The sequence below is a fragment of the Notolepis coatsorum genome (genome assembly GCF_963971535.1).
Source record: "Notolepis coatsorum genome assembly, chromosome: 17".
NCBI classification, from domain to species: domain Eukaryota; kingdom Metazoa; phylum Chordata; class Actinopteri; order Aulopiformes; family Paralepididae; genus Notolepis; species Notolepis coatsorum.
This window is the reverse complement of record NC_140181.1, coordinates 72,184,163-72,211,192: the sequence shown is the minus strand read 5'-3', so window position 1 is coordinate 72,211,192 and position 27,030 is coordinate 72,184,163. Positions and strand designations below refer to the sequence as shown.

The 27,030-nt window shown below is 47.9% G+C and overlaps 1 protein-coding gene across 1 annotated transcript in view; it reads left to right on the top strand.

The window, feature by feature from the left end:
* Positions 1 to 27,030, top strand: part of lrp1ab (low density lipoprotein receptor-related protein 1Ab) — a gene marked incomplete at its 5' end in the record, with an annotated part of 197,602 nt that overhangs the window by 76,036 nt on the left and 94,536 nt on the right. Inside the window, 16 exons of the mRNA XM_084333493.1 lie at positions 6,527 to 6,689; positions 9,172 to 9,394; positions 12,272 to 12,461; positions 12,707 to 12,850; positions 14,556 to 14,792; positions 15,447 to 15,627; positions 16,794 to 17,016; positions 17,279 to 17,468; positions 18,109 to 18,231; positions 18,540 to 18,680; positions 19,259 to 19,384; positions 21,210 to 21,326; positions 21,437 to 21,517; positions 22,538 to 22,705; positions 25,382 to 25,564; positions 25,818 to 26,015. Coding sequence (XP_084189619.1) covers positions 6,527 to 6,689; positions 9,172 to 9,394; positions 12,272 to 12,461; positions 12,707 to 12,850; positions 14,556 to 14,792; positions 15,447 to 15,627; positions 16,794 to 17,016; positions 17,279 to 17,468; positions 18,109 to 18,231; positions 18,540 to 18,680; positions 19,259 to 19,384; positions 21,210 to 21,326; positions 21,437 to 21,517; positions 22,538 to 22,705; positions 25,382 to 25,564; positions 25,818 to 26,015 — 2,688 coding nt within the window. The remainder of the gene's footprint in view (positions 1 to 6,526; positions 6,690 to 9,171; positions 9,395 to 12,271; positions 12,462 to 12,706; positions 12,851 to 14,555; positions 14,793 to 15,446; positions 15,628 to 16,793; positions 17,017 to 17,278; positions 17,469 to 18,108; positions 18,232 to 18,539; positions 18,681 to 19,258; positions 19,385 to 21,209; positions 21,327 to 21,436; positions 21,518 to 22,537; positions 22,706 to 25,381; positions 25,565 to 25,817; positions 26,016 to 27,030) is intronic.

Here is a 27,030-nt window from a genome sequence, read left to right as displayed (position 1 = left end):
CAAGCCGTGGGCGGCGCACGGAAGCCGGGGATAAACCACCGCGTCGCCCCGCTGGCGCTTCAGGCTCAGCAGCCTCCACGGGCGAAATAACATATAACGTTACAGTTCCACACTGATGTACAGTGAGTGTCTAATATGGCTGTCGCGAAGTCATGCCTCTCCCTCTGAAAGCCCATCCACGCTGTGTATCATAGAGACATAGAGCACTGGGTTTTATCACTGGAGATATATTTCTCACTCACCATTGTATTTTGCGCCATCTGACAATATCATAATGATGTGTTTTCTATATTATATCCACAATCATTCATCTAAAAAATTGTATGGGCTTTGATTAAACATGTAACCTACACCTACTGTAACTTACTGTACCTCTGCTTCCTACAGCACAGCAGGTAATGGCGTTAATCAATGGAACGCGAAACATAATAACGTTACGCTTTCTAGTTCAGCGCATTTCATAACTGTATGGGCTTTGTTTATACACGAGTGAATCTGGTAGTTGGTTGTTAAAAACGCGAAACATAATAACGTTACGCTTTCTAGTTCAGCGCATTTCATAACTGTATGGGCTTTGTTTATACACAAGTGAATCTGGTAGTTGGTTGTTAAAAACGCGAAACATAATAACGTTACGCTTTCTAGTTCAGCGCATTTCATAACTGTATGGGCTTTGTTTATACACGAGTGAATCTGGTAGTTGGTTGTTAAAAACGCGAAACATAATAACGTTACGCTTTCTAGTTCAGCGCATTTCATAACTGTATGGGCTTTGTTTATACACGAGTGAATCTGGTAGTTGGTTGTTAAAAACGCGAAACATAATAACGTTACGCTTTCTAGTTCAGCGCATTTCATAACTGTATGGGCTTTGTTTATACACGAGTGAATCTGGTAGTTGGTTGTTAAAAACGCGAAACATAATAACGTTACGGTTTCTAGTTCAGCGCATTTCATAGCGCTCCACTGCTACCGCAGCTGAACACAAGTGCGTTGGAACAGCAGCCCAACACAAGTGCGTTGGTACACAAGTTGGTTGCCCGCGCTGCCGCTCGCTTGCTCCTTGGATTTCATTTGGGACGTGGGACGACTGCCGCTTGCCTGCGCGTGGGGGCGCGGCCAATCAGAGAAAAGCCGAACACAAGTTGGTTGCCTTTAATATTCACGCGAACAGGATGCCTCCTGTTCGAGCCCCGCTCTCCACATTGCTTTCAGTTTAGCTGGTCGTCCACAGTAATACACATTGGCCGTATTAGGGGGAGGGAAACTGAAGGGTGGGGATCGGGCGTTGTGGACAGCGACTCCTACAGGTCGGTTGGTGCGCCTGCGCAGTAGAATCAAGAAGCGACGGGGGCGGGGCTCCTCCAAAGCCCAGACCCCCGACGCTGAAAGATCGAGCCGCGCAGGTGATGCGACGGCTGTTACCTTGAGTATCGGAGGGGACTCGTGCTATGTATGACTTAGTCCACATTGCAGCCGGCTTGTGGGAGGCAAGAAACAACGTTCGAAGACAGGGGAGGGTTGAATTGGACGATATGAAAATTGGGATGGGAGAAAAAATTGAAAATGGGAGAAAAAAGTGGATAAAAAAAAAGATTATGCAGTACTACAGTGCAATAAAATAGTTCAGTAAAATATAATAGCTCTCATTTACAATAATCTGGTTGAAGCGGGTTATTTTACAGGATATGGTTCTGAGTTACTTTACAGAACAGCAGAGCAGCTCAACGTTGAGTTTCTTTACAAAGGTCCGTTCTAAATGACTTTATAGAACAGTCCGAACAACAGGGCAGCTCCTTCTTACTTTGAGTTTCTTTACAAAGTTCAGTTCTAAATTACTTTATAGAACAGTTGTTCAAACTATTAGAGCAGCTCTGCCAAAGTACTATTATTTAAATAGTATTATACTATTATTATATTCAAAGTACAAGTATTCAAAATAAATGTTTTTCACTTTATTCTTTTCAAATTATTTTACTCTCTTCTCTATCACTCTCTTTGTCTCTTTCTCTCCCTCACACACACACACACAGCATGAGCCCCCCGCCCACTTTCCTCAGCGCTGCTTATGTTATAGCACCAAAGCATCAGTTCCATGTGGGGCCATCCTTTTTAAGCTGGGTGGATGTCGGGGTGGTGGTAGGGGGTGGGGGGCATTGGGCCCAGATGTCTGCATGCTCTGCTGTGTGGAACTCACCCTGGCTCTGCTGTGTGGAACTCACACTGGCTCTGCTGTGGAACTCACCCTGGCTCTGCTGTGTGGAACTCGCCCTGGCTCTGCTGTGTGGAACTCACCCTGGCTCTGCTGTGTGGAACTCGCCCTGGCTCTGCTGTGTGGAACTCACCCTGGCTCTGCTGTCTGGAACTCACCCTGGCTCTGCTGTGTGGAACTCACACTGGCTCTGCTGTCTGGAACTCACCCTGGCTCTGCTGTGTGGAACTCACCCTGGCTCTGCTGTGTGAAACTCACCCTGGCTCTGCTGTGGAACTCACCCTGGCTCTGCTGTCTGGAACTCACCCTGGCTCTGCTGTGTGGAACTCACCCTGGCTCTGCTGTCTGGAACTCACCCTGGCTCTGCTGTGTGGAACTCGCCCTGGCTCTGCTGTGTGGAACTCACCCTGGCTCTGCTGTGTGGAACTCGCCCTGGCTCTGCTGTGTGGAACTCACCCTGGCTCTGCTGTGGAACTCACCCTGGCTCTGCTGTCTGGAACTCACCCTGGCTCTGCTGTGTGGAACTCACACTGGCTCTGCTGTCTGGAACTCACCCTGGCTCTGCTGTGTGGATATCACCCTGGCTCTGCTGTGGAACTCACCCTGGCTCTGCTGTCTGGAACTCACCCTGGCTCTGCTGTGTGGAACTCACCCTGGCTCTGCTGTGTGGAACTCACCCTGGCTCTGCTGTGTGGAACTCACCCTGGCTCTGCTGTGTGGAACTCACCCTGGCTCTGCTGTGTGGAACTCACCCTGGCTCTGCTGTGTGGAACTCACACTGGCTCTGCTGTGTGGAACTCACCCTGGCTCTGCTGTGTGAAACTCACACTGGCTCTGCTGTGGAACTCACCCTGGCTCTGCTGTGTGGAACTCACCCTGGCTGTGAGTGGGTGGCTGGCGAGCCGGAGTCCTGAGATCTTGGGTCCTGGGACATAGGCTAACTGCAGGAATCGCTGGCTTGTTAGACAGTGGGCTTGGGGGGGGGGGGGGGGCCCTATGGGAAACCGAGCTAGTATGTGTCCCAACATCAAAGTTGTCCCATGGATTAACTAGAGAGGCAACTGCAGCGGTTTGAGTAGCTTTGATACTCTGCGTGTGTGTGCACATGTGTGTGCTTGTGTGTACAGTGTATTAAGAGTCCCCCACTGAAAGGAAGCGCGGTGGCAGCTGTTAAAACACAAGGCAGCATGGGAGGCAGTGCGCCTCGGAGCTCCTTCCCAGCCCACAGCCTTGGTCTCTCTGGGCCTGCGTAAACCCCCACCTGCCTTCGTCCCCCCTGTGCCCGCTCTCAAATAGACAGTCATTGTCGGAGCACAGGGGAAGGAAGTCAGCTGGCAGGACGGAGCCTTGACACAGTCTCCCATGCTAAGAGCGTTAGCATTTCGACCCCCCGATGCCGTAGGCCTGTCTGGAATAAAGGTCTTCATCTGCAAGCCTTCCTCTTTTTCTTCCTCTTATTTAGCAGGAGAGTTGTGAAACGGCTGAGGTTTTCTTGACGCGTTTGAGTGTTTTCCTCTGACTGATGCTTAATAAATGTCTACAAAGCAGACATTTTCCATGTCATTATATTCCATTTCACTTCACGTTCCCTGACACAGTGATTCTCAAAGTGGAGTCTGGGGTCCCCCAGGGGTCCTACCTGGGAATAGTTTAATTCAAGTAATATTCTATTCAATTACATTTTTTTATCCACTTTTTCTCTTTTTTCAATTTTTTCTCCCATCCCAATTTCGTGTTTCCAATTCTCCCCTCCCCTGTCTTGAACGTTGCTCGCATATGCCCCCCACTGGTCGGTTGTAGGGAGGATAGAAGCCTTGCATCACGTGTCCCCTCCGGTACACGAGGAGGCAGCCTGTCACATCTTTTCACCTGCCAGCGCGGACTCTCATTGGCGAGGTGTAACGTGTGGGAGGCTCACACTACCCCCGCCATTTCCTGTCTCTGCTGTGCAGGCGTCCCCCAACGACCTGTAGGAGTCGCTGTCCACAACGTCCAGATTACCACCCATCGACTTCCACCCGCTGACTCTGCCAATTGAGCCAGTATGAAGGCCGGCCCAAGCTGGAGGCAATGCCGACAGCCGGATTCGAACCCGGTGTCTCTTGCGTTGGTGATGAGCGCAATGTCCGCAGCGCCACCCAGCTGCTCTAATAGTTTGAACAACTGTTCTATAAAGTAATTTTTATGATTTAGTTAGTTTCACTCTCCTGTTATCTTTTTGCCTAAAATATAGATATTCTGATATATATAATCATTCATATCTAACAACAAAAACAGTATCTTCTCAGGTGGGTGGATCCTTAGGACCAGAATCTTATCAAGGGTACCACTGCCCTAGCTAAACGGGTGGAAAGTAGCCTAAAGTCTTCAGAGAGGTCTGTGACAGTCCTCAGAGAGGTGCCACAGTCCTCCAGTGTAACTCTATTGGAGAATTTATGTCTTTGCCCTTCAGACTTATTGTGCTAAGCTACACATTTCATGAACCGTGAAAAGGTTATCCGTATGGCCCGTCTCTCAGAATAGCCCGTTTAGCTGGTTTGTACTATATAGTGTCACAGATAAATTGCTTTCTGGACATGGTGTTCTCTCTTAATCAATCAATCAATCAATCAAATCCTTTATTTAACCAGATAAGCATCATTGAGATTAAAATCTCTTTTTCAAGAGCGATCTGGCCAAGCAAGGCAGCAGAAAGTTTCAACATAAAAAAGAACATCACAATAAAATACAGATAAAACATTTACATCGAGCTCCAATTTCAGGCAAGTTATCAAACAGGCAAATGATCAAACACAGTTGCACTGACCAAGGGAACTGAGTTCGTAGGATTTTAAAATGGCTTTGAATTCTCCGAGGGTGACCAGTCCTGGTAATTTTAGGTCCTCCTGTATCTTGTTCCAAGATGAAGGAGCAGCATATTTAAAAGCCCTTTTTCCCAATTCAGTTCTCATATGGGGAACTTCCAGTGTTAGAACAGCTTGAGAACGAAGGGCATACTTATATTGCTTTGTGCACAGAAGCACACTTGGGTACGAGGGAACCAGTTTAAGCAGAGCTTTGTGCACCAGAGAGAGCCATCGAGAAAAACGCCGTATTTGTAGAGATGGATAACTTGCAATGGTATATAGGGTGCAATGGTGCACTCGATTTCCACATCCTGTGACAAAGCGTAAGGCAGAATGGTACACAGTATCAAGCTTTCTAAGGTACTGATCAGGTGCATACATATAGAGTAAGTCACCATAATCGAGTAGTGGTAAGAAGGTGGTCGAGATCAGGTGACTTCTCACTTTAAGTGAAAAACAGGACCTGTTTCTGAAAAAGAAGCCGAGTTTAAGCTTCAGCTTTGACACAAGTTTGTCTATGTGAGATTTAAACGTAAGGTTCTCGTCCACTGTAATGCCTAGATATTTGTAGGAAGCTACCCTTTCGATGTCAGTCCCTCCAGCAGTAACAAGTGTGGGAAGATCAGCTGAAAAGAACAATGGAATGGTTTATCAAGGATAGATACGGCATACCGTATTTTACAATCCTACCTTCACTCACACTGCCCTTTTAATGTGGCTCTAAAGGGTGATATACAATGCCATAGTCCATACTTAATTCTTTAACATGTATATTATTTGAGCTCATAGAATACAAGTTTGAATTTTAATGTCAGTGATCTGCTGCTCATAGTCTTAATTTAGTGCTCGCAGCGAGAATGAGAATGAGGCGTACTAGTGTATTTATGACACATCATTAAAGCCGGCCGTGGTCTTTCGGGCCTGGACACGATGACGATGCAATTCAGGGTTCCGTGACAGTTCAGCGACCATGATGGGATCACCACTGGGACGAGGATTCTATTTCAGAACTCTAGACGGACCGAGCTGTTAAAGTTGTGCCATGGAACGCTTGTCCTGTGACGGTCTCATCCGTTGTTTACCTCCTCATGTCGCCGACTAAAAGCTCTGTCATATATACAGTATATATATAAACCGTGCCTATGGTGGGGCCGTCTGCCTCCTTCCCCCAGCCCTCCTTGGGTGTTTGATTGTGTTTATGCGTGTGGGGATCAAGTGACGAGAGGGAAAGATGAGAACGATGTGATGTTGTAGACTGAGCCAGGATTCAGAACCATGCCGTGGTGTGAACTGTGTAGTAACCTGTTGAGCCACAAGGATGCTCTGATGTAACCTCTTCTCTTCTCTTATATTCCCTCCTCTCCTCTCCTCTTCTCTCCTCTTCCCTCTCTCTTCGCTCTCCCTTATCCTTCACCCCTCTTTCCAACACCCCCATCCTCTCTCTCTCTCCATCCATCCATCCCCCCAGATGTGGAGCAGATGGCCATCGACTGGCTGACCGGAAACTTCTACTTCGTGGACGACGTGGACGACCGGGTGTTTGTCTGCAACAAGGACGGCCAGACCTGCGTGACCCTGCTGGACCAGGAGCTGTACAACCCCAAGGGCATCGCTCTGGACCCGGCTATGGGGTCAGTCACCCCTGCCTGCTAGCGTCTACGCCCTAACCCTGTGGCCTAGCGACTATGCCCTAACCCCGTGGCCTAGCGACTACGCCCTAACCCTGTGGCCTAGCGACTACGCCCTAACCCTGTGGCCTAGCGACTACGCCCTAACCCTGTGGCCTAGCGACTATGCCCTAACCCCGTGGCCTAGCGACTACGCCCTAACCCCGTGGCCTAGCGACTACGCCCTAACCCCGTGGCCTAGCGACTACGCCCTAACCCCGTGGCCTAGCGACTACGCCCTAACCCCGTGGCCTAGCGACTACGCCCTAACCCCGTGGCCTAGCGACTACGCCCTAACCCCGTGGCCTAGCGACTACGCCCTAACCCCGTGGCCTAGCGACTACGCCCTAACCCCGTGGCCTAGCGACTACGCCCTAACCCCATGGCCTAGCGACTACGCCCTAACCCCGTGGCCTAGCGACTACGCCCTAACCCCGTGGCCTAGCGACTACGCCCTAACCCCATGGCCTAGCGACTACGCCCTAACCCCATGGCCTAGCGACTACGCCCTAACCCCGTGGCCTAGCGACTACGCCCTAACCCCGTGGCCTAGCGACTACGCCCTAACCCCGTGGCCTAGCGACTACGCCCTAACCCCATGGCCTAGCGACTACGCCCTAACCCCGTGGCCTAGCGACTACGCCCTAACCCCGTGGCCTAGCGACTACGCCCTAACCCCGTGGCCTAGCGACTACGCCCTAACCCCGTGGCCTAGCGACTACACCCTAACCCCGTGGCCTAGCGACTACGCCCTAACCCCGTGGCCTAGCGACTACGCCCTAACCCCGTGGCCTAGCGACTACACCCTAACCCCGTGGCCTAGCGACTACGCCCTAACCCCGTGGCCTAGCGACTACGCCCTAACCCCGTGGCCTAGCGACTACGCCCTAACCCTGTGGCCTAGCGACTACGCCCTAACCCCGTGACATAGCGACTACGCCCTAACCCCGTGGCCTAGCGACTACACCCTAACCCCGTGGCCTAGCGACTACGCCCTAACCCTGTGGCCTAGCGACTACGCCCTAACCCTGTGGCCTAGCGACTACGCCCTAACCCTGTGGCCTAGCGACTACGCCCTAACCCCGTGGCCTAGCGACTACGCCCTAACCCCGTGGCCTAGCGACTACGCCCTAACCCCGTGGCCTAGCGACTATGCCCTAACCTGTGTCCTAGCGACTACGCCCTAACCCCCGTGGCCTAGCGACTACGCCCTAACCCCGTGGCCTAGCGACTATGCCCTAACCCTGTGGCCTAGCGACTACGCCCTAACCCCGTGGCCTAGCGACTACGCCCTAACCCCCTGGCCTAGCGACTATGCCCTAACCTGTGGCCTAGCAGTGGCTCCTTCTGTCACGCTCCTTAGCGATGTTGTCTCCCCCAGAGACATGCCGCTGAGTCAGCGCCCAGGCAGCGGTCAAAAGCACTTCCCTCCAGACGGGAGGATAGGCAGACGCTCGCGTGGCATGCATATGTGTGTGGACGCACATGTGCTGAAGCGCACACACACGCGCACTTCCCAGTCTTCTGACAACCTGAATCCGGTTGTTGTTCCTTTTTCCGAGGTATCGCTTCTCCATTTCGTTTTTATTTGGTTTCCTGGTGAACCACACATTGATAGATAAGAGTGACTGTAGTGTAGATGGTCCTGGTCCTAAGGTTCAATGAATGCGTCACGTTCAAAGTATATCTGACATACGATGAGGAAGTAGAGGTACAGTAATCCGGTCCTCTCCTACCCGAACACATTTGAGGGTTTGTTCATTAAACATTATTACTTCCTCATATGGAGACAGTTTCACAAGCAAATGTCGTAAGGTGGCCAGTGACTCCCTTAATATTCTATTGAGTTTTATGTCAGCAATAATTTTCACAGCAAAAAAAAGGAATCTCCATTTTAAGAAGCAATTTTAACTTGAGTTACAATAAGTCTTATGAATCTTATTTTCAGGAAACAAGTGGAAAGAATTTGGCCAATGGAGAATTGATCTCAAGCCATGCCCTCTTTTCTCGATCCTACACTATCACAAACAACGCTTTTTTCGGACAGAGGGAAGCAACAGCTGTTATTGGAGGATCAAGGAAAGAGGGCGGGGCTTGAGATCCATTTCACTTCCACTTCAGTTCCAACTTTCAAAACCCTTGAAAGAAGCTCATTATCGGAATGAGTGAAATCGACTCAACCCATTGGCGGATGTTTTTAAGACCATTGCGATCTTAAGACGATTAAACACAAGATTAAAAGCAAGAGTAGGGTGTCACATTTTCCCAAAAGGCAGATGGAATGAAATGTACTCAAGCCCCGCCCTCTTTTCTTGATCCTCCAATCACAACTGTTGCTTCCCTTGGACAAGATAGGCCAATTCTCCATTTCCTCTATTTAAATTTTTATTTATTTATTATATTTAAAAAAAAATATATTATTTATTTTCTTCATCTCCTGCTACAGGAAAGTGTTCTTCACAGACTACGGTTCCACGCCCAGGGTGGAGCGCTGCGACATGGACGGACAGAACCGCACAAAGCTGGTGGACAGTAAGATCGTGTTCCCTCACGGCATCACACTGGACCTGGTCAACAGGCTGGTCTACTGGGCCGACGCCTACCTGGACTACATCGAGGTGGTGGACTACGAGGGCAAGAACAGACACACCATCATCCAAGGCCTGCTGGTGAGAGAGAGATGGAGGAGAGGAGAGAGACGGGAGAGAGAGAGGAGAGAGAGATGGAGGAGAGGGAGGAGAGAGAGAGGGAGAGAGAATCTTCGTACTTTCTCTTGCGACACGTTATCGTTACACGTTATAATCCCATTTTACTGCAATGATTTTTTTTTTATTGCAGATAGTAACAAAGTTTTCCTTTGGGGACATAATTAATAGTTAATAATTATCATCAAGTTGCGGTCAGTGTGTGTTAACACATTGAGGACCGGCCGTCGCCGTCTAATATGTGGCTGGAGGACAAAGCTTTGTAAACAAACCGATGTACTTTTGGAGAGCTATATCTATACTTTATTGTATTGCTATCTGTCCATTCTCATTGTCACTTGAGTGCATAAACCGTGCCTTCATAATGGCTTAAAGAAAAAAAAATCCATCGGTTGGTTGTCATTTTATAGCGTCGTGAATATAAGGTTTATCGCACTTTTCGTCTCAAATATTTTCTGGGAAGCTAGATATAGGGCTAAAGGCTACTAACGTTATATCGAACGGCATTTCTGTTGTATATATTCGAATGAAATAAAACAAACTGCTTATCATCCGGACTATTACAGAGCATCTATGGATGAAATGGGGGCGGCGGGGGACGCCGATTAGTATTATTGATTAGCAATAGAGTGTCCGTGCAAGTAGCCACATTCACTGATCGATTGCTTGCGTTTTACAACAATGTCTGATCCGGCTGTAATTTGGGTGAAGAGGGTCCTACCGTCAGCCCATGTGATCGCCGGCAGCATTTCCCCATTATTCATCGGCATCTGGTAGATCGATATGTCCATTGGCTGATCATAAATCCCATTATTCCAGGCTGAAATCTGCGCTTCGAACCGTGATCAACGGTGCATTCGGTTCGCTTGGGATCAGGCTAAAATGAAACGCCCATAGACTGTAATTTTTTTTAAATAAATCCACTCGCCCACAATGATACTGCAGTGGAGCGATGGCGCCCCTAAGAGGATCTGGCCGGTATTGCATGTCGCCGATTTCACAGAGGCGGGTAAATCTGCAGAGTCGATCGGGGATCTTGATCCGTTTATTAATATGGAATAAAACAATAACAACTTGCCACAAGTTAACTCGTGGCTCTGGTCCTCAACGCATGGCACCGAAACCCGAGTTAACTCGTGGTTGGGCGGCAAAGTGTTAAAGAGACACTATGCAATTTGTTGTCCATTGTTTCATGTACAATTGGCCAGTTTGTGAAGCACACTAGAGAATCTGTCAATTCTTCATGTCAATTCTGTGAATACATGCAGGATTCCAGCTTTTTGCCTTTTTATGGGTTTGGGTTTTCTTCTTCACAGTTACACAGATTATCATTATCAAGGGCCAACTTTGTCACAGTCATCATTTTGTGAGTTACTCCTATCCCACCGCTAATATACACACACCTACGAATACTGCCTAACAACAACCTAAGAATGCACACTCCTGGATGGATGAAAAAACCCTCAACACCATACACACACACACACACACACACACACCCCTGGGTAATTGGATGGATGGGCAGCAGGAATGACTCACACATGCACAAACACATGCCCACACAAAAAACACTAATACCTACACCTACACACACACACCTACACACACACACACCTACACACACACACACACACACACACACACACACACACACACACACACACACACACACACACAACAAAGCATCCCCCGACGGTTCAATCTTCTATAAAGATCCGATATATAAACCAGATGCAGAGATTCACCCTTCAAATCCCCAATATAGACCCTCCCCCTTTCCAAACAATAACGACACCGAATTTTCCCAGCGACTTCCCAGCCTCCTCTGCGAATCCCCGTCCCGTCATTGATTTAGTATCATCTATGGAGACCGGTATTATCTCCCCGGCTGTCCTCTAGTCTTATCTCTCTACGGAAACTCTGTTTCATTGCACTGATTGATATCGTATTACTTAAAAAGTGTGTGATGTTCCTGGCCAGTGCCGTCTCTAACCATAGTCTGGCTGTAGAGGAGCTTGGCTCGAGCTCATAGTGGACTAACGATCACGATGAAATCAGGGCTGCAGTGGTGCAGGTGGGGGGAGCGTGATGGTGGTGATGGGGGTAGTGTGGTCTCAGGCCATACATACAGTAGAGGAGAGCTCCGCAGAACAGACCCTTATAAAACCAGAGCCTGTTAACCGACAGGTGGGTAGCTGAGCCGCTGTGCTGCTGCGTTGCCAAGTTTATAAACGCTTGCTACTTCTCTCTCTCTTTCTCTTTCTCTCTTTTTCTCCTTCTCTTTCTCTCTCTCTTTTTCTTCTCTCTCTCACTCCCTATGCGTTCTTGTATTAAAGTCCCAGTCCGCAGTTTCAATCTTCAAGTTTTTCCTTTTACAGTATACATCTGGGGTATATTCATATACATTCAAGACAGAATATACAGTAGATCTATTTTACTCCAATGTAAACAAACAACTTGCGGCCCCAAAATTCAGCTAGTACAATTTAAGTAATATTTTCCTGTTTAGTTATTCCTGTTATAGTTCCAATATTGTTGGGCGATGTTGGACAAGCAGATGTTTCAACATCTTTTATACTGGTTGCATGTCAACCTCTTGTGGCCCAAATCATTTCTATTGTATATTTCCCCCTCTATCTCACTTAATTTACTAATTAGATTAGATTGGATTCAAATTGATTGTCATTATACAGCACAAGTACAGTACAATGAAAATAAGTTTGGCATCCAACCAGAGTGCAAATGTTGCAGTAAAGTGCAATATACAATGTACAGGTGGTTAATATTATTATTATATCATATTCAATACACCTCTCTATCTCTCCCCTCTTTGTTGTTCAGATCGAGCATCTCTACGGCCTGACTGTGTTCGAGAACTACCTGTACGCCACCAACTCTGACGAGGGCAACCTCAACCCCAAGACCAGCGTGATCCGGGTGAACCGTTTCAACAGCTCCGACTTCCACGTGGTGGCGCGGGTGGACCGGGGCGCCGCGCTGCACGTCTACCACCAAAGGCGCCAACCTCCAGGTACGCGACCAGAAGGGGCACACACTTGGCATTCACCGGCACCGGCCTGGCAATAGGCCCACGGTGCCATATGGTGCGGGTTAGGGTTAAATCCTCTCCGGGGCGCAATGGGGATTCCGTTCCGGGCCGGTTTCTCTGGCTTTGACTTAAGCTCTTCCATCTCCATTGATGCCATGTGGTCTAATCCCGATGTCTCTGTGGTCACTCTGTCGTGGGACTGGGGCTCATTGTGTTTGTGCTCTCAGTGCGGAGCCATGCCTGCGCCCTGGACCAGTTCGGGAAGGCGGGAGGCTGCTCGGACATCTGCCTGCTGGGGAACAGCCACAAGACACGCACCTGCCGCTGTCGCTCCGGCTTCAGCCTGGGCAGCGACGGGAAGTCGTGCAAGAGTGAGTCACGGTCGTCTAACACAAGACAGAGCCTGGGGGTACACATCGAGTCCATTTAGTCTTGTCTAGGGATTCCGGACTTTAAACATATTCATATTTTGGTCATGTGGGGACCGGATAGAAGTAAGCCCCACAACTCACTTTGGGTCCGGACCAAGAAACACCACCTCCATGATGAGAAATCAGTAGATCAGATATCAGGTTTATTATGACTAAGATGAGTCATTACCTTTTCCTATGGGTGATGCCACTGGTGATGATATTGACTGTTATATAAGGGATAATCAACAAGGAGGTGTTCATTAAACAGTTTTTGTGGAGGTCAGTATATAACGCATATATTTAACACATATATTTAACGTGTTTTCCGCTCATACCATGGTCATTTGCCAGCAATATATAATAAAAGTTTAGCACTTGTCATTGGTGTGTTCTCCTTCCCGGTCGATAGTTCGTCACGTTGATAAGTCAGCTGTGCTTTGCCGCAGATAGCGAGTAAAGCTTTGACAGCTGTGCTCTTTAATGTTCCTATGGTTACACATTGGGTAGCAGATGAAGTTAGAACAGTGATTAAACTCGAGCTGTAAACACGCTTGTGTTTTAATACACACCCGCTGGGCCAATCAGAAAAGAGTATTCACTCAGGCCATGGTATAATATAGTTATAATTAGGGGTGTAACGGAACATGTATTCGTCCCACGACTTCACGGTACAGACGTCACGGCTCGGTACATCCAGCCATACGAAGAATACGTCTCATACGACACTAGGTGAAACTAGGGTTGCACGTTTTACAAATGTATGCTCAATATCTTTACTTTACACTGGCTTACTTTGATCTTTAATGTTGAATATCAAGCTTGTATTGCCACATTTAGATGAATAAAACGTGAAAGCCGACAATGATGACAAGCCAACAACCGCGCATGGTTGCAGGCTGTTTCTCCCCTCCTCCCCTCCCCTTTAGGTGTCCCTGACACACACCCATGAATGAACGATATGTTTGTAACAACACAGCAGGGTCATTACAATACGCTGAAAATGTCCATCCTTTTCTTGTTCGCCTAAATAATGTTAACCAATGGAAACACACGCACACACACACACACCAACTTTCTTCCGCTACTTTCCCCTCACAGGCTGATTAGAGAGAAAAGAAATAAACGCGCAAACTTACTTTTGCTGATCTGGACTGGTCCTCTGAGCTCCTCTCCAGTCTAGCTGCTGTGGTGTTTACATCCAAAATATTGATAAAATCCTCTGCCATTGTTGTGTAACATGTAATCCCTTCTCTAGTCTTTCTCTGCTTCACGTGCAGTTAAATCTAATCTAGAAGTGAAACTGAAAGCATACACCGGTGGGGGGTGGCAGGCTATTAATTTACTCAGTGGATTCCTGAACACAGAACGACATCGGTATCACTGACTACCGCAGCAAGCCTAGGCGGAACTAAGTAGAACTTAATAATAATTATTATAATAATTATTATAAATATATAATAATTATTATAAATATTTTTTTCCTGTTGTACCGAACCGTGACACCAAAACCGAGGTACGTACCGAACCGTGGCTTCTCTGTACCGTTACACCCCACTTAAGGATAAGCACTCATGAAGAAACCCAATCCCCCTAGCAAACATCTATGCTACTCATAATAATAATAATACGATTGCTGAGGATCATTGTGTTTGTACCTCTTCAGAACCGGACCACGAGTTGTTCCTGGTGTATGGTAAAGGTCGTCCCGGCATCATCAGAGGGATGGACATGAACGCCAAGGTACCGGACGAGTACATGATCCCCATAGAGAACCTGATGAACCCCAGGGCGCTGGACTTCCATGCCGCCAGCGAATTCATCTACTTCGCCGATGCCACCAGCTACATCATCGGCCGGCAGAAGATCGATGGCACGGAGAGAGACATGATACTGAAGGAAGGTGAGGGCAGAGGTCCATGCACTGCTACTTAGCTAAAGGTCCATGTGCTGCTTCCCTGGTTAAAAACAGCAGTTGCTCTTTGGACACTCCTGTGAACAGCCAAACAAATTATTATAGAATTCAGATATTTAAAAAAAAAAATTGAGTACCTTTTTTTATTGCTATGGGAATAGATTGGATAGGATTCTTTCCAAACTCCTTTTGATAACTTGCTTATTATATTTCTATTGAAGAAAAAAAAAAAAACATCTTGTAAAAAGTAATATAATGTTATCATCTTGTTCATATTTTGCCCACGGGTTATTAGGAGACAGACTGGTTAACTCTTTCACTACCACACTACAGAAGGTTAACCCTTTCACTACCACACTACAGAGGGTTAACCCTTGCACTACCACACTACAGAAGGTTAACCCTTTCACTACCACACTACAAAGGGTTAACCCTTTCACTACCACACTACAGAAGGTTAACCCTTTCCCTACCACACTACAAAGGGTTAACACTTTCACTACCACACTACAGAAGGTTAACCCTTTCACTACCTTCTATAGGGTCGTAACGAAAGGGTTAAGGAGCCGATAACGCCCCCCAACGACGGCTCTCCTACCCAGTCTTTTCTCTGTCTCTCTCAAACTCCTCTCTGCGTCTCAGGTATCCACACAGTAGAAGGCATAGCTGTGGACTGGATGGGAGGCAACCTGTACTGGACCGACGATGGCCCCAAGAAGACCATCAGCGTGGCCAGGCTGGAGAAAGCCTCCCAGACACGCAAGACTCTCATTGAGGGCAAGATGACCCACCCCCGTGCCATCGTGGTGGACCCCCAACACGGGTGAGAGACGGAGGAAGACCGGCACGGGATGGGCGGGGCTAACCTCTGCGTTCCGTCGTTTGACGAATTACCATCATTAGTACCTTATTTCCCCCCCAGGCACCTTTGGTTAATTCAATAGGATTACTGTATTACAGCCTGCGGTTAAACCAATATCACTGATGGGTGCTATAGATCATAGCAGACTGTTGCTTTAATAGGTTTTGCTCGATAACTCCCCAACAGTCACAGAGACACTTCAGCTCATAAGCTCTTTAAGAATGTGTGAGGCAGACTGTATAGAGGGCATGGTTACAACCCGCTTCGTGGTTCTTGTTGACGCCGCGGTCTAAACGGTGGGTACGGTGCATATGCCGTCCCTGTGAACCCCAGGTCGTTTCACGCTCCATGCAGGTCAGAGCGGCTCCAAGAAAGGAATGCACGTTCTGTCACCATAGCGATGGCAAGCGTAGCAACGCGTTCTATGCGGCCCCCTCGTCCGCGTTGTTACGAAATCTTGGAGGTGCGGTGCTCCGCGCTCTGACCCTCCACGGCCCCTCCAATTGTGCAGCATCGCTGTGTGGACCGCGCCGTCTGCAAAAAGCATGAAATGGGCTCAACACTGCCCGGGTTAGGGGTTCCATTCCCTGTGTAAATCAAATGGACAGAGCATAGCACTAACATTGCCAACATTAAGGTTTCAATTCCCACTAGGGCCACCCACACTAAAAAAATGTATCATCGTACTGTAAAGCACTTAGGATAAAACGCATCCGCCGAATGACATGTTATCCGGCGGCAAACAGCCAGTTTGCCCTGTTGGACAGGAATGCTCCAGCCCATCAAACACGATCTAGTAACTGGATCACACTTAAAGTTTCACAGACTAGTACAGGACTCGGCAGGACAGTATTCTCTTATGCAGCCCCTAAGTCCTGGAATGACATTCAGTCAACGTTAACGTTGGAAATTATTCCTTCCCTTACGGAATTTAAATGTCTGGTTTCATTTCTCTATGATTCATGTTCTAACTGTTTTTAACAGATTGCACTGCACATTGTTTTGTTGTTCTATTTTGTTGTACAGTTCTGTAAATGAGGTGGCCTCACCTCAGAGCTCACCTGAGTATAAATAAAAGTTTCAAATAAAAAAATCTGATGTGATGGTGATGCGTCGTCATGTTCCAGGTGGATGTACTGGACGGACTGGGAGGAGGACCCCACGGAAAGCAACCGAGGGAAGATCAAGAAGGCGTGGATGGACGGCTCCCACCACCAGGTGTTCCTGACCAGTAAGACGGTGCTGTGGCCCAACGGTCTGAGTCTGGACATCCCCCAGGGCATCCTCTACTGGGTGGACGCCTACTACGACCGCATCGAGATGGTCTACCTCAACACCACTGAGCGCAAGGTCTGTACCGAAGGGGGGGGGGTCTGAACGGGATACAGCTGGTGGAGCCAGTAGGGTTACTTCATTGTCTTATTCCATGAGCTGTTCTCTTGGCTTTAGCGGGATGTTACTGGGCAACAACAATGGAACAAAGTCGGCCCCAGTTAAAACGTGGACGAGGCCAACGGTTTGATGCAAATGAAAGAGATTGATGTAATGGGGCCGGAGACGTGTCTCTCTTCTCACTGCGGGGGCGCCGCCGTCTTCTCGTTTGCTTTGTCAGGTGGTGTACGAGGGACAGGAGCTCAACCACGCATTCGGCCTGTGTCACTACAAGCAGTTCCTCTTCTGGAACGAGTACCGCGGCGGCAGCATCTACAAGCTGGACCAGGTCACCAAGGTGGTCACCCTGCTGCGCAACGAGAGGCCGCCCATCTTCGAGATCCGAGTGTACGACGCTCACCAGCAGCAAGGTGCCTCCTCCTTCTTGTCAAATCTAGGGCTGACCCCGATTAGATCGACTAAATCGATCAAAAGGAGCCGTAGTCGACTGCCAACCTCTTAGTCGAATGCAAAAAATATATATTAATAATTATAATATATATATATATATATACATTTCTTTTTTTTTTCTTTTTTTCCTTTTTTTTTCAAAAGCGAAGAGGTCTAGACGCGTGGCTAATGGTGCGCATACCAGCTAGGCTTACTGCCTAAGAAAACGGGCACAGAGGCACTGAAAGAGGATTTCACCCATCTAATGAACACACTAGACTAGACAAATATCAAGATGTATCCATCAGAGGCCCAATTGCATGCTTTCGCAGAGGACAAGAAGACTCGTTCAGACATTAAGCACCCCCACAGCCCAAATGGAATGATACTTTTTTATATATATATATATTTTTTGCATTCACGGGGGTAGTCGACTACCAGTCTTTTGATTTCGGCCAATCAAAGTCGACTATCCAAATCCTTAGTCGGGGACAGCCCTAGTCAAATCACACCCTGCGTCATCTATATTCATTTGTGTGATAAATAGATCCTCATGTGTTGCCCTGTAATACTCTCTCAAGTGCGTTCCTGTCTCCCTCCTGCCGTGTCTTTTGAACGTAGGCTCCAACACGTGTCGGGTCAACTACGGCGGCTGCAGCAGTCTGTGTCTGGCCACCCCCGACGGCCGGTCCTGCGGCTGCGCCGACGACCAGATCCTGGACGTGGACAACGTCACCTGCAAAGGTACTTCACCAGCAGCACTCGAGACCACGTCCAGACAGTCTCACAACAGATCCGTCCTGGGGGACGTCATGGAAAGTGCATTACTCTGCAGGAACGGAGGCTGTTAAAGAAATAGAAATAACTCCTTTCCCTTTGAATGCTACACTTAAAAGCCAAGAAGTTTCCAAAAACCTTTTATTTCATTGATATGGTCAATGCCATCATACGTTTATATATATAAACGACAAATGAAAGCTTTTGTTGCTCTGCCACTGGATCAGTGACTCAGCCTTGTCTCTCTGCCACTCCTTCCCTCCGGTCCCCTCCAGCCAACCCCACCTACGTGCCCCCGCCCCAGTGCCAGCCCGGCGAGTTCGCCTGCAAGAACAACCGCTGCATCCAGGAGCGCTGGAAGTGCGACGGTGACAACGACTGCCTGGACAACAGCGACGAGGTCCCCGATCTCTGCCGTGAGTGTCGTCGTCGTCATGGTTACCTCATCAACACACGCACAAACACAAGCTCTGTGTCGAGGCGGTGAGCTAAGTGGAGCTGACATTGTCGTAACTGCGTAGCGGTATCCTTTCCAAACATGACTCCTTTCCACTTTGAGCGCAATGTGGGCCGAGATTCAATGCTATTAGTCTCCCCCCCCCCCCCCCCCTACCCCGCTGCTTGATGTCACATTTCTAGAGGATCGTGGGATCGTTTAACTAATAAGTAGCACAATAGCAAATACAGAGCGGCATTAGAAAAGCAATTACCAGGGGTATTATCTAAGATGCCCGCCATACATTCACAACGTCACACGCTCTCCGATTCCTCTCATAAGTTTTGTCGCATCTCATCTCTCTCTCTCTCTCTCCCTCTCTCTCTCTCCCTCCCTCTCTCCCTCTCTCACTCCCTCTCTCCCTCTCTCCCTCCCTCCCTCTGAGCTTTTCGTGTATAATAAAGCAGAAATGCTATAAAAATTATATTAGAGAAAGAAAACCAATTATGCTTAACTGTGCGATATGTGCTCCTCTCTTTTTACGTTTCCTCCCCCTAGACCAGCACACCTGCCCGGCCGGCCGCTTCAAATGCCAGAACAATCGCTGTATCCCCATGCGCTGGATGTGTGACGGAGACAATGACTGCGGTAACGATGAGGACGAATCCAACACTACCTGCTCTGGTATGTGTGTACTAAACACACACACAAACACACATCAAATTATATCAACACATTATTTGTTGTATAAGAAATACTATTTTAAGGGGAGGTGCTGCCGTTAATCTATTGCCACTTTGCACCCACATTTTTTATTTTTTTTATTTACTACTTTATGTTGATGCAGCTGCTGAGCCAAGAACAAAAGGATCTCGCTCTATGCTACGCTATAATGGGAAATTAAGATGTGACGATACAACTGATAGTGATGCTGAATATAAACTCCCTTTCATCAGACCTGAAGGAACTTCTACACAATGAATACAGATAGAAAAATAATAATCTTTTGAATCATCACTTTTATTTATTTATTGAAATAGCCTTTAAAAATGCGCATACATTTGCATGTTAGTTTTCCCCCCCCTCAGTGGATTAAGTCGGAGTTCATTTTTCAGTTTAAATGTGATGAATGACTAAGTAGTTTTTAGATTCACAGGGTAGAGAGAAAGCTTCTGTAAATTTGCTATTTCTATGAAGACTCACCATGTCAGTATCTACAAGTTAACTCTTTGACTGCCACGCTGTTTTTCCATCTGTACTCCCTGGCGCCAGTGTTTTTTGACAATTTTCACGATGTTTGCAGACCCATCGTATATATATTCTATATTATAGCTATGGGGACAATAGTATGGCTCATTTGAAAGGAAATATGTATACTCCAACAGGGTCCCGGAATCGTTTTCTGATGCTGGGATCATTACAAAGGCATGCTTTATGATGGGGTTCGGTAAAATAGACGTTACCTTTGTCAGCAGGTCCACCAAAACCCTGTCCACTCTTTCTCCGAAGTGTCTGAGTCAGAACAATAAATAACGTTAGTTAGCTCTGGCAGCGCCCAACAGATAACGTTAACGTTACATCCAAACAGCCTGTTTGAAAATACTAGAATCCAACATAGTCTGGTGAAAACGCACCTTATGCTATGGATGGATCGTCACCGTTTGTCCTCTTCATAATAATCTCCAATAGTTTGCTCGTCTAGGCGATCGCCATCGCCGAACGTTAGTTGACCCTAGTCTGGAGTGCTCTCAACTCTAGTGTCGGCAACTACCGCAGAGCGGTGAACAGATGTTACATGCTCGGCCGGTTTGACTATAGTATTTTTATGATTTACCAGAAGTGCTGAGTCCAATGTAGTCTGGTGAAAACACACCTTATCATCCATAAGTGTGATCGTTTTGTCCTCTTCATAATTATCTCCAATAGTTCGCTCGCCATTGCATAGACAGTCCGCAGGCTAGTGGCTACGACGACTCTGGCCAGCAGTGACTGAGCAACCCCCTTCCCCACAGTAAACTAGCCCAGTTCAAAAGGTAGGCGATACTGCCACCTATCGGGATTCGATCGTCATTTCAATTCCAATTCACACAGAACGGCGGACTGTTTAGAATAATAATAATCCCAAAAAGAAAGAGTATTTACGTTTTTGGGGGCCAACGGTTGGCTTTGAAAAACGACAATACTCGTTTTTGGCATTCAATGAGTTAAGATGGAAAATTAGTGTTTTGCATAAAGGGAATATATCATTTTGAGTAAATGGCTGTTAAAGTTTCAGTAGCTTGGTGTACAAGCAGCTTGTACAAGAAAATCATATTTATAGTTGCTTTTGATGATTGCTTTATGTGTTTTATGAAACTAAAGTAGATGAAGATGCAAAATATGATAATATCTAAATGTTCCAATCCAGCCAAAATAAAAAAAATGCAATGGTTGTGCCTCGCCTTAAGACCCAATACAAGATTTGACTACCATGGACACACTTTGAATCCTCATACTGCACCTCCACCAGCTCGTACGTGCCCGCCCAACCAGTACCCCTGTTCCAGCGGCCGCTGCATCCCCATCTCCTGGACCTGTGACCTGGACGACGACTGCGGAGACCGCTCTGATGAACCGGACTCCTGCGGTGGTTCTCTACTATTGAATTCCTCATAACCGTAGTCACTCATTTTAAATGACAACGTGAGCGCGTCTTCACGTTAATCCTAACATATCGTCTCACGCTCCCCTCCACAGCCTACCCGACCTGCTTCCCTCTGACCCAGTTCACCTGTGCCAACGGGCGCTGCATCAACGTCAACTGGCGCTGTGACAACGGTCAGTACAGCGGCTGACTTAGACCTTCGTGGGTTAAGAGTTTATTAACTCCCATGCACCTCTATTTGAATTGGAAGCAATATATCTTTTCCAGTGTTTCAAAACCTTTACACAATAATGAGGTCCTTGGAAACATCCGAGGCTTGAGTGAGGATGGAACAGGTGCCACAGCCCCTGCTGTTTGTTGGGGTGGTCTTGTTGGATTGTTTGAGAGCTGCAATATCCATGCTAGGTTTAGCTTTTATAATAAGAAAACTAAACTAACCTTCTTACTGTCTTCTACTATCATGCACTCTTCCACTAAATAATCTTCCTTGCCTATTACTACCTACTATACTAATATGTCTTCACTACTATGCACTCAACACTGCAGCACCCAAGTTTCAACACTGTTTGAATGTTGACCTGTTGTACAGAACTTGTAAGTCGCTTCGGATAAAAGCATCAGCTAAAAGCATCAGCTAAATGTAAAATGTACCTGACATAACAACCCACCACCACGCCATCGGGTGCTGACACCAATTTTGGTAGGTAATATACTGAAATGCAGGGTTTAAAGGGGAAGTTCACCCAAAATACAAAAAAACTATTTTCTCTCTTACCCGGAATGCTATCTATCTGTCCAAATGTGTTTGGTACGCTTTTGAGCACCAGAAAATAAATACCATTGAGCTCCATTATATTGGATTTGACGGCAGACATCTCTACGGCCAATATCTCCAAACCTCTGCAAATCACACTGAAACTATCTGGATGGATAGATTTCACGCTGGGTAAAAACTAGTTTTTCTTGTACTTTGGGTGAACTTCCCCTTTTTAAGTGTAGCCTTACCTCAGCTGTTTTCGGGTTTAAATGTTGCTGACCAGATGGATGCCGTTAACTACCGTAGACACAGAAAATGTCGTTGTTGACAAGGTCCGGTTGACCGAATCCACTATAACCGTAATGTCTGTGCCTACCGTATGTGTGTTCACGTGTGCGTGTTCACGTGTGTTCATGTATGCCTTGTATGTATCCAGACAACGACTGCGGGGACAACAGCGACGAGGCGGGCTGCAGCCACTCCTGCTCCAGTGTCCAGTTCAAATGCAACAGCGGCCGCTGCATCCCGGAGTACTGGACCTGTGACGGGGACAACGACTGCGGGGACTACAGTGACGAGACGCACGCGAACTGTACCAACCAGGGTGAGGAACATGTCACCGGGGCAACCCGGCCGGACCGGCACCGCCGTAGACCGCATGTGTGTAGATGATGACGATCGTGTTTCCGTGTCTTGCGAGGAAGACTGTGCACTTTATTTGCCTTCTGTTCGTATTCATGGGACCTTCCTCCACCTAGCTATCATCACATTACCGTGTGATGTGTATTGTGTTTCACTATGTTTACATATTGCTGTTTGGAACTGTCACACAGTGGAGACGGGTCCATTTCCTCCCCCTTCCCCGTCCTACTCTGTTGTGCGTGTCCCGGCCTGCCCCTCGAACCTCCAGCAATCGCTTAACACAAATTCTTTCCGTTGCAACACTCAGGACATGTTTACACTTTGTGGTTAGTTGAGATCCGAGTCGGTTTCAAAGAAAGCCACGCTTGACAATGCGCTTCTTCACTGGGGCTTGCGTAAATGGTGTAGTAGAGGTATTATTTTGACATCATCGTGGTGATATGAACTTTAGTTTTGGTGTCGAGAGGTGAGAATAGCCGGGGGCGGAGGGTTGGGCCGCGTTCATGGGTGTTTGGGCTTAACCAGTGGGTTTAGTCGTGACTGAGCCGGCGTCTTGGCTCTGGGGCTGTAAGTTACGGGAGGTCAAGTCAGGCCAGGCGTGTAGGCTGCCCTGTGGGAATCCCTTAGATCGCTCCTTCCTGTCTCTCTCACTCCACTCCTTCTGCTGAGGTCAGAGAGAGGAGGAAATTGCTTTACAGTTGGCCTGTCTGACCTGGAATGGAGAGTGTGAAATGTGTCTATGAGGGCTTTGGCATGGGTGCTTTTTAATATTCTGTGTGTGTGTATATGTGTCTGTTTGTATGTGCATGCGCACGCATGTATATTTGTGTGCGTGTGTGCGAGCGCATGGGTGTGTGTGCTCTGAAGGCATAGGTACCTCCTTAATCCAGGCCTGTCAAGTCCCAGTACCCAACACTAGACCTAGCATGGCTTACTGGCCTAATGAGCGATCTGTGGCCTGTATGTATATATATGTGTGTGTGTGTGTGTGCGTGTACACACCAGGGACCCTTTCCGTCTGGAAGTCATTAGCTTCAGAGGAAAAGCAATACTATCGCCTTCCCTCCCCCCATATTGTATTCCAGTGCCGGAAAGGTCTCGGGCTCGTTTCCTCTCATCCATGCCAAGCCCTGACCTTTGCCATGAAGGGATGTCATTATACCGGGTGCCGTAGCCGTGCCCTTAATCTGACCGTGGCATCAGTCAACGAGCTGGCGGGACGTGAGAACAGGCTGTCTGTCATTGTTGTTTGACTTGGCCCCGTGTCAGGTGCTTAACCCGACGGCCCGGCACACCTACACGTCAATTAACGACAAGGGGCCTATTCAGCGGCTGGTTGTGCAATGACAGTGTTTCATCACAGTGGCCCGTCTCTTCCGTGGCGGACGGCGGTTCTCTGTGTGGTCCGTCTGTCCTGTCGCCGTACAGTAGGGGTCTTTCTCTGCAGCGTCGTAGCAGGAGTGTGTGAACGCTGAGGTGGACAAGTAAAGAGGCTGGTTTGTGAAATAACTAAGTAGGGGTCTAGAGCTCGTCATGGCTGGGAACTAATTATTAACATGTTATCAAGGCGATCGTATATATTTTTTATTACTGAAGCCACGAATAGAAAAGGTGTGGTACACCTCCCGTAATGCATTCCTCGTGAAGTATTGCGCCACAGTTATTTTTTTTACATTAGCCATTAACAACATTTATACATTAAATATTATTCACAATGATCACAATTCGGCAATAGCTGTGACTTATCAATAGAGATGCACCGATACTGGTATCGGATATCGGTCCGATACCATGCTAAAATAGAATATCGGTATTGGAGAATTTCTCCGATTGTAAAATCCGATACCAAGAAACACGTCTAACACAGCAGAAATCTGAGCAAAGTGACCTGATTTGCTGCATTTCTGTCACGTTTACAAAAAATATTTGTTGTCCAATGACTCAAAAATGACAGTCCAAGTCTATACTGTTCATTAAAAGTAGTGGATCGGATCATTACTCGATATCGGCCAATACTCAAAGCCCAGGTATCGGTATCGATATCGATATTGGTATCGGGACTGAAAAAGTCACATTTGCGCATTCCCTACTTATCAACATTGTCTGCTCTCGGGCGGTCAGGTGGCGTAGCGGAGATTGTGCTCGTCACCAATGCAAGAGGCTGCGGTCTCGACTCCCGGAGAGTCAGTGGCTGAGTTAAGGGGAGGGGAGCCGTGGGTGGGTCCTGGGCATTGTGGACAGCGACCCCTACAGTTCGGTCGGGGCGCCTGCTCAGCAAGGGTAGGATCTGGAGAGAGGTAGTGCGACCTTCCACACATTACACTCTCCCGGTGAGAATCTGCGCGGCCAGGCTGGCTGCCGGCTGGCTGCACATGCGTCGGAGGAAAGCATGTGACAGTCTCCGGCCTCTTGGACCAACAGTAGGGGAAAGTGCGCAACAACCAGGAAGTGGGTTTGGAATTGGCATAACGACTAACAGTGGGATGGGAGAAAAATCGGAAAAAGAAGGAGGGGGAAAAAAGATAAAAAATTAAAATAAAAAAAAACATTGTCTGCTCTCTCTGCTGTGGACTAAGTATTAAGCCCTCTCTCGCTCTCTCCCCGCTCTCTCCCTGTTCTTTCCCTGTTCTCTCCCCAGCCACCCGTCCTCCAGGAGGGTGCCACGTGGATGAGTTCCAGTGTCGTATGGACGGCCTGTGCATCCCCATGAGGTGGCGCTGTGACGGAGACACAGACTGCATGGACCTGAGTGACGAGAACAACTGCGAGGGCGTCACCCACATGTGTGACCCGGCCGTCAAGTTCAGCTGCAGGGACTCTGGTGAGGATGTTGTTATCGTCAGCTCAGTCTGCGGGGGGGGGGTCAGATGAGGCTTTGTGGCTGCACGGTCGACCAATGACCAATCACATCCGGTTTGGTCCCCAGATCAAAGTAAAATAACCCAACAGGAGGAGGAGACTTTGATCTGGGAACCAAACCGGATGTGATTGGACAGATTATAGTTGATCGTATTTGAGATGTAACGGTCAAGCGGACACATGCTGACGTACTGTGCCGTCCCCCGTCTTTTCAGCCCGTTGCATCAGCAAGGCCTGGGTGTGCGACGGAGACAGCGACTGTGAGGACAACTCGGACGAGGACAACTGCGAGGCACTGGTCTGTAAACTGTCCCACCACGTCTGTGCCACCAACGACTCCATCTGTCTCCCTGCCGAGAAGCTCTGTGACGGCACGGACGACTGTCCTGACGGCTCTGACGAGAAGCTCTGTGGTACGACACACACACACACCAGAGTTTATTGCCTATGTTTATGTCTTCTACTATTACCATGCCTGTACCCCCCCTCCCCCATGCTGCTATGACGCCTGAATTTCTCCAAGGGGATCAATAAAGGAATATCTTATCTTACACACACACACACACATGGGGACATTCCATAGACAACATTCAACATAACCCGAACTTTAATCCCTGACACTAAAATAGTTCCTTGGAGAACTTTTTTTGTCCCCAAATCAGGACAGGATTTCACAAGTGTATATATATTTTTTTGATCCACTTTTTCTCCCCATTTTCTATTTTTCTCCAATCCCAATTTCGTATTATCCAATTCTTCCCTCCCCTGTCTCGAACGTTGCTAGACTATGCCTCCCACTGGTCGGCTGCAGTGAGGACGAAGCCTTGCATCACGTGTCCCCTCCGGTACACGAGGAGGCAGCTGTCGCATCTTTTCACCTGTACAGCGCGATCTCTGTGGCGAGGAGTAACGCGTGGGAGGCTCACGCTGCCCCCGTTACTTCCTGAGTCTGCTGTACAGGCGCACTAACCGACCTGTAGGAGTCGCTGTCCACAACGTCCAATCCCCACCCACCAGCTTTCCCACCCCTAACACTGCCAATTGTGTTAGTATGAACGACCAGCCAAGCTGGTAGCAACGCCGAGAGCTGGGCTCGAACCCAGCATCTCCTGCGTTAGTGTCGAGCGCCTTGCCCACTGCGCCACTTAGCCGCCCTCACAAGTGTATATTAAAGGTTTATATACAAACACATACACACACACACACTTGGACACCCTATTAATTTCAATCTACCATCGCATAACCCAAACCATGACACATCATGACACAGACATGAGTCATGTCTGTCTGAGTCATTTTCAGACAGGTATTTTTCCAGACAGGATGAAGGTAGCAAAAGTTACCCCACTTTTCAAAGTAGGAGATAAGCACAGCTTCACTAACTATTAGGGGTGGGGGGGGAAATCGATACGTAGTAGTATCGCGATA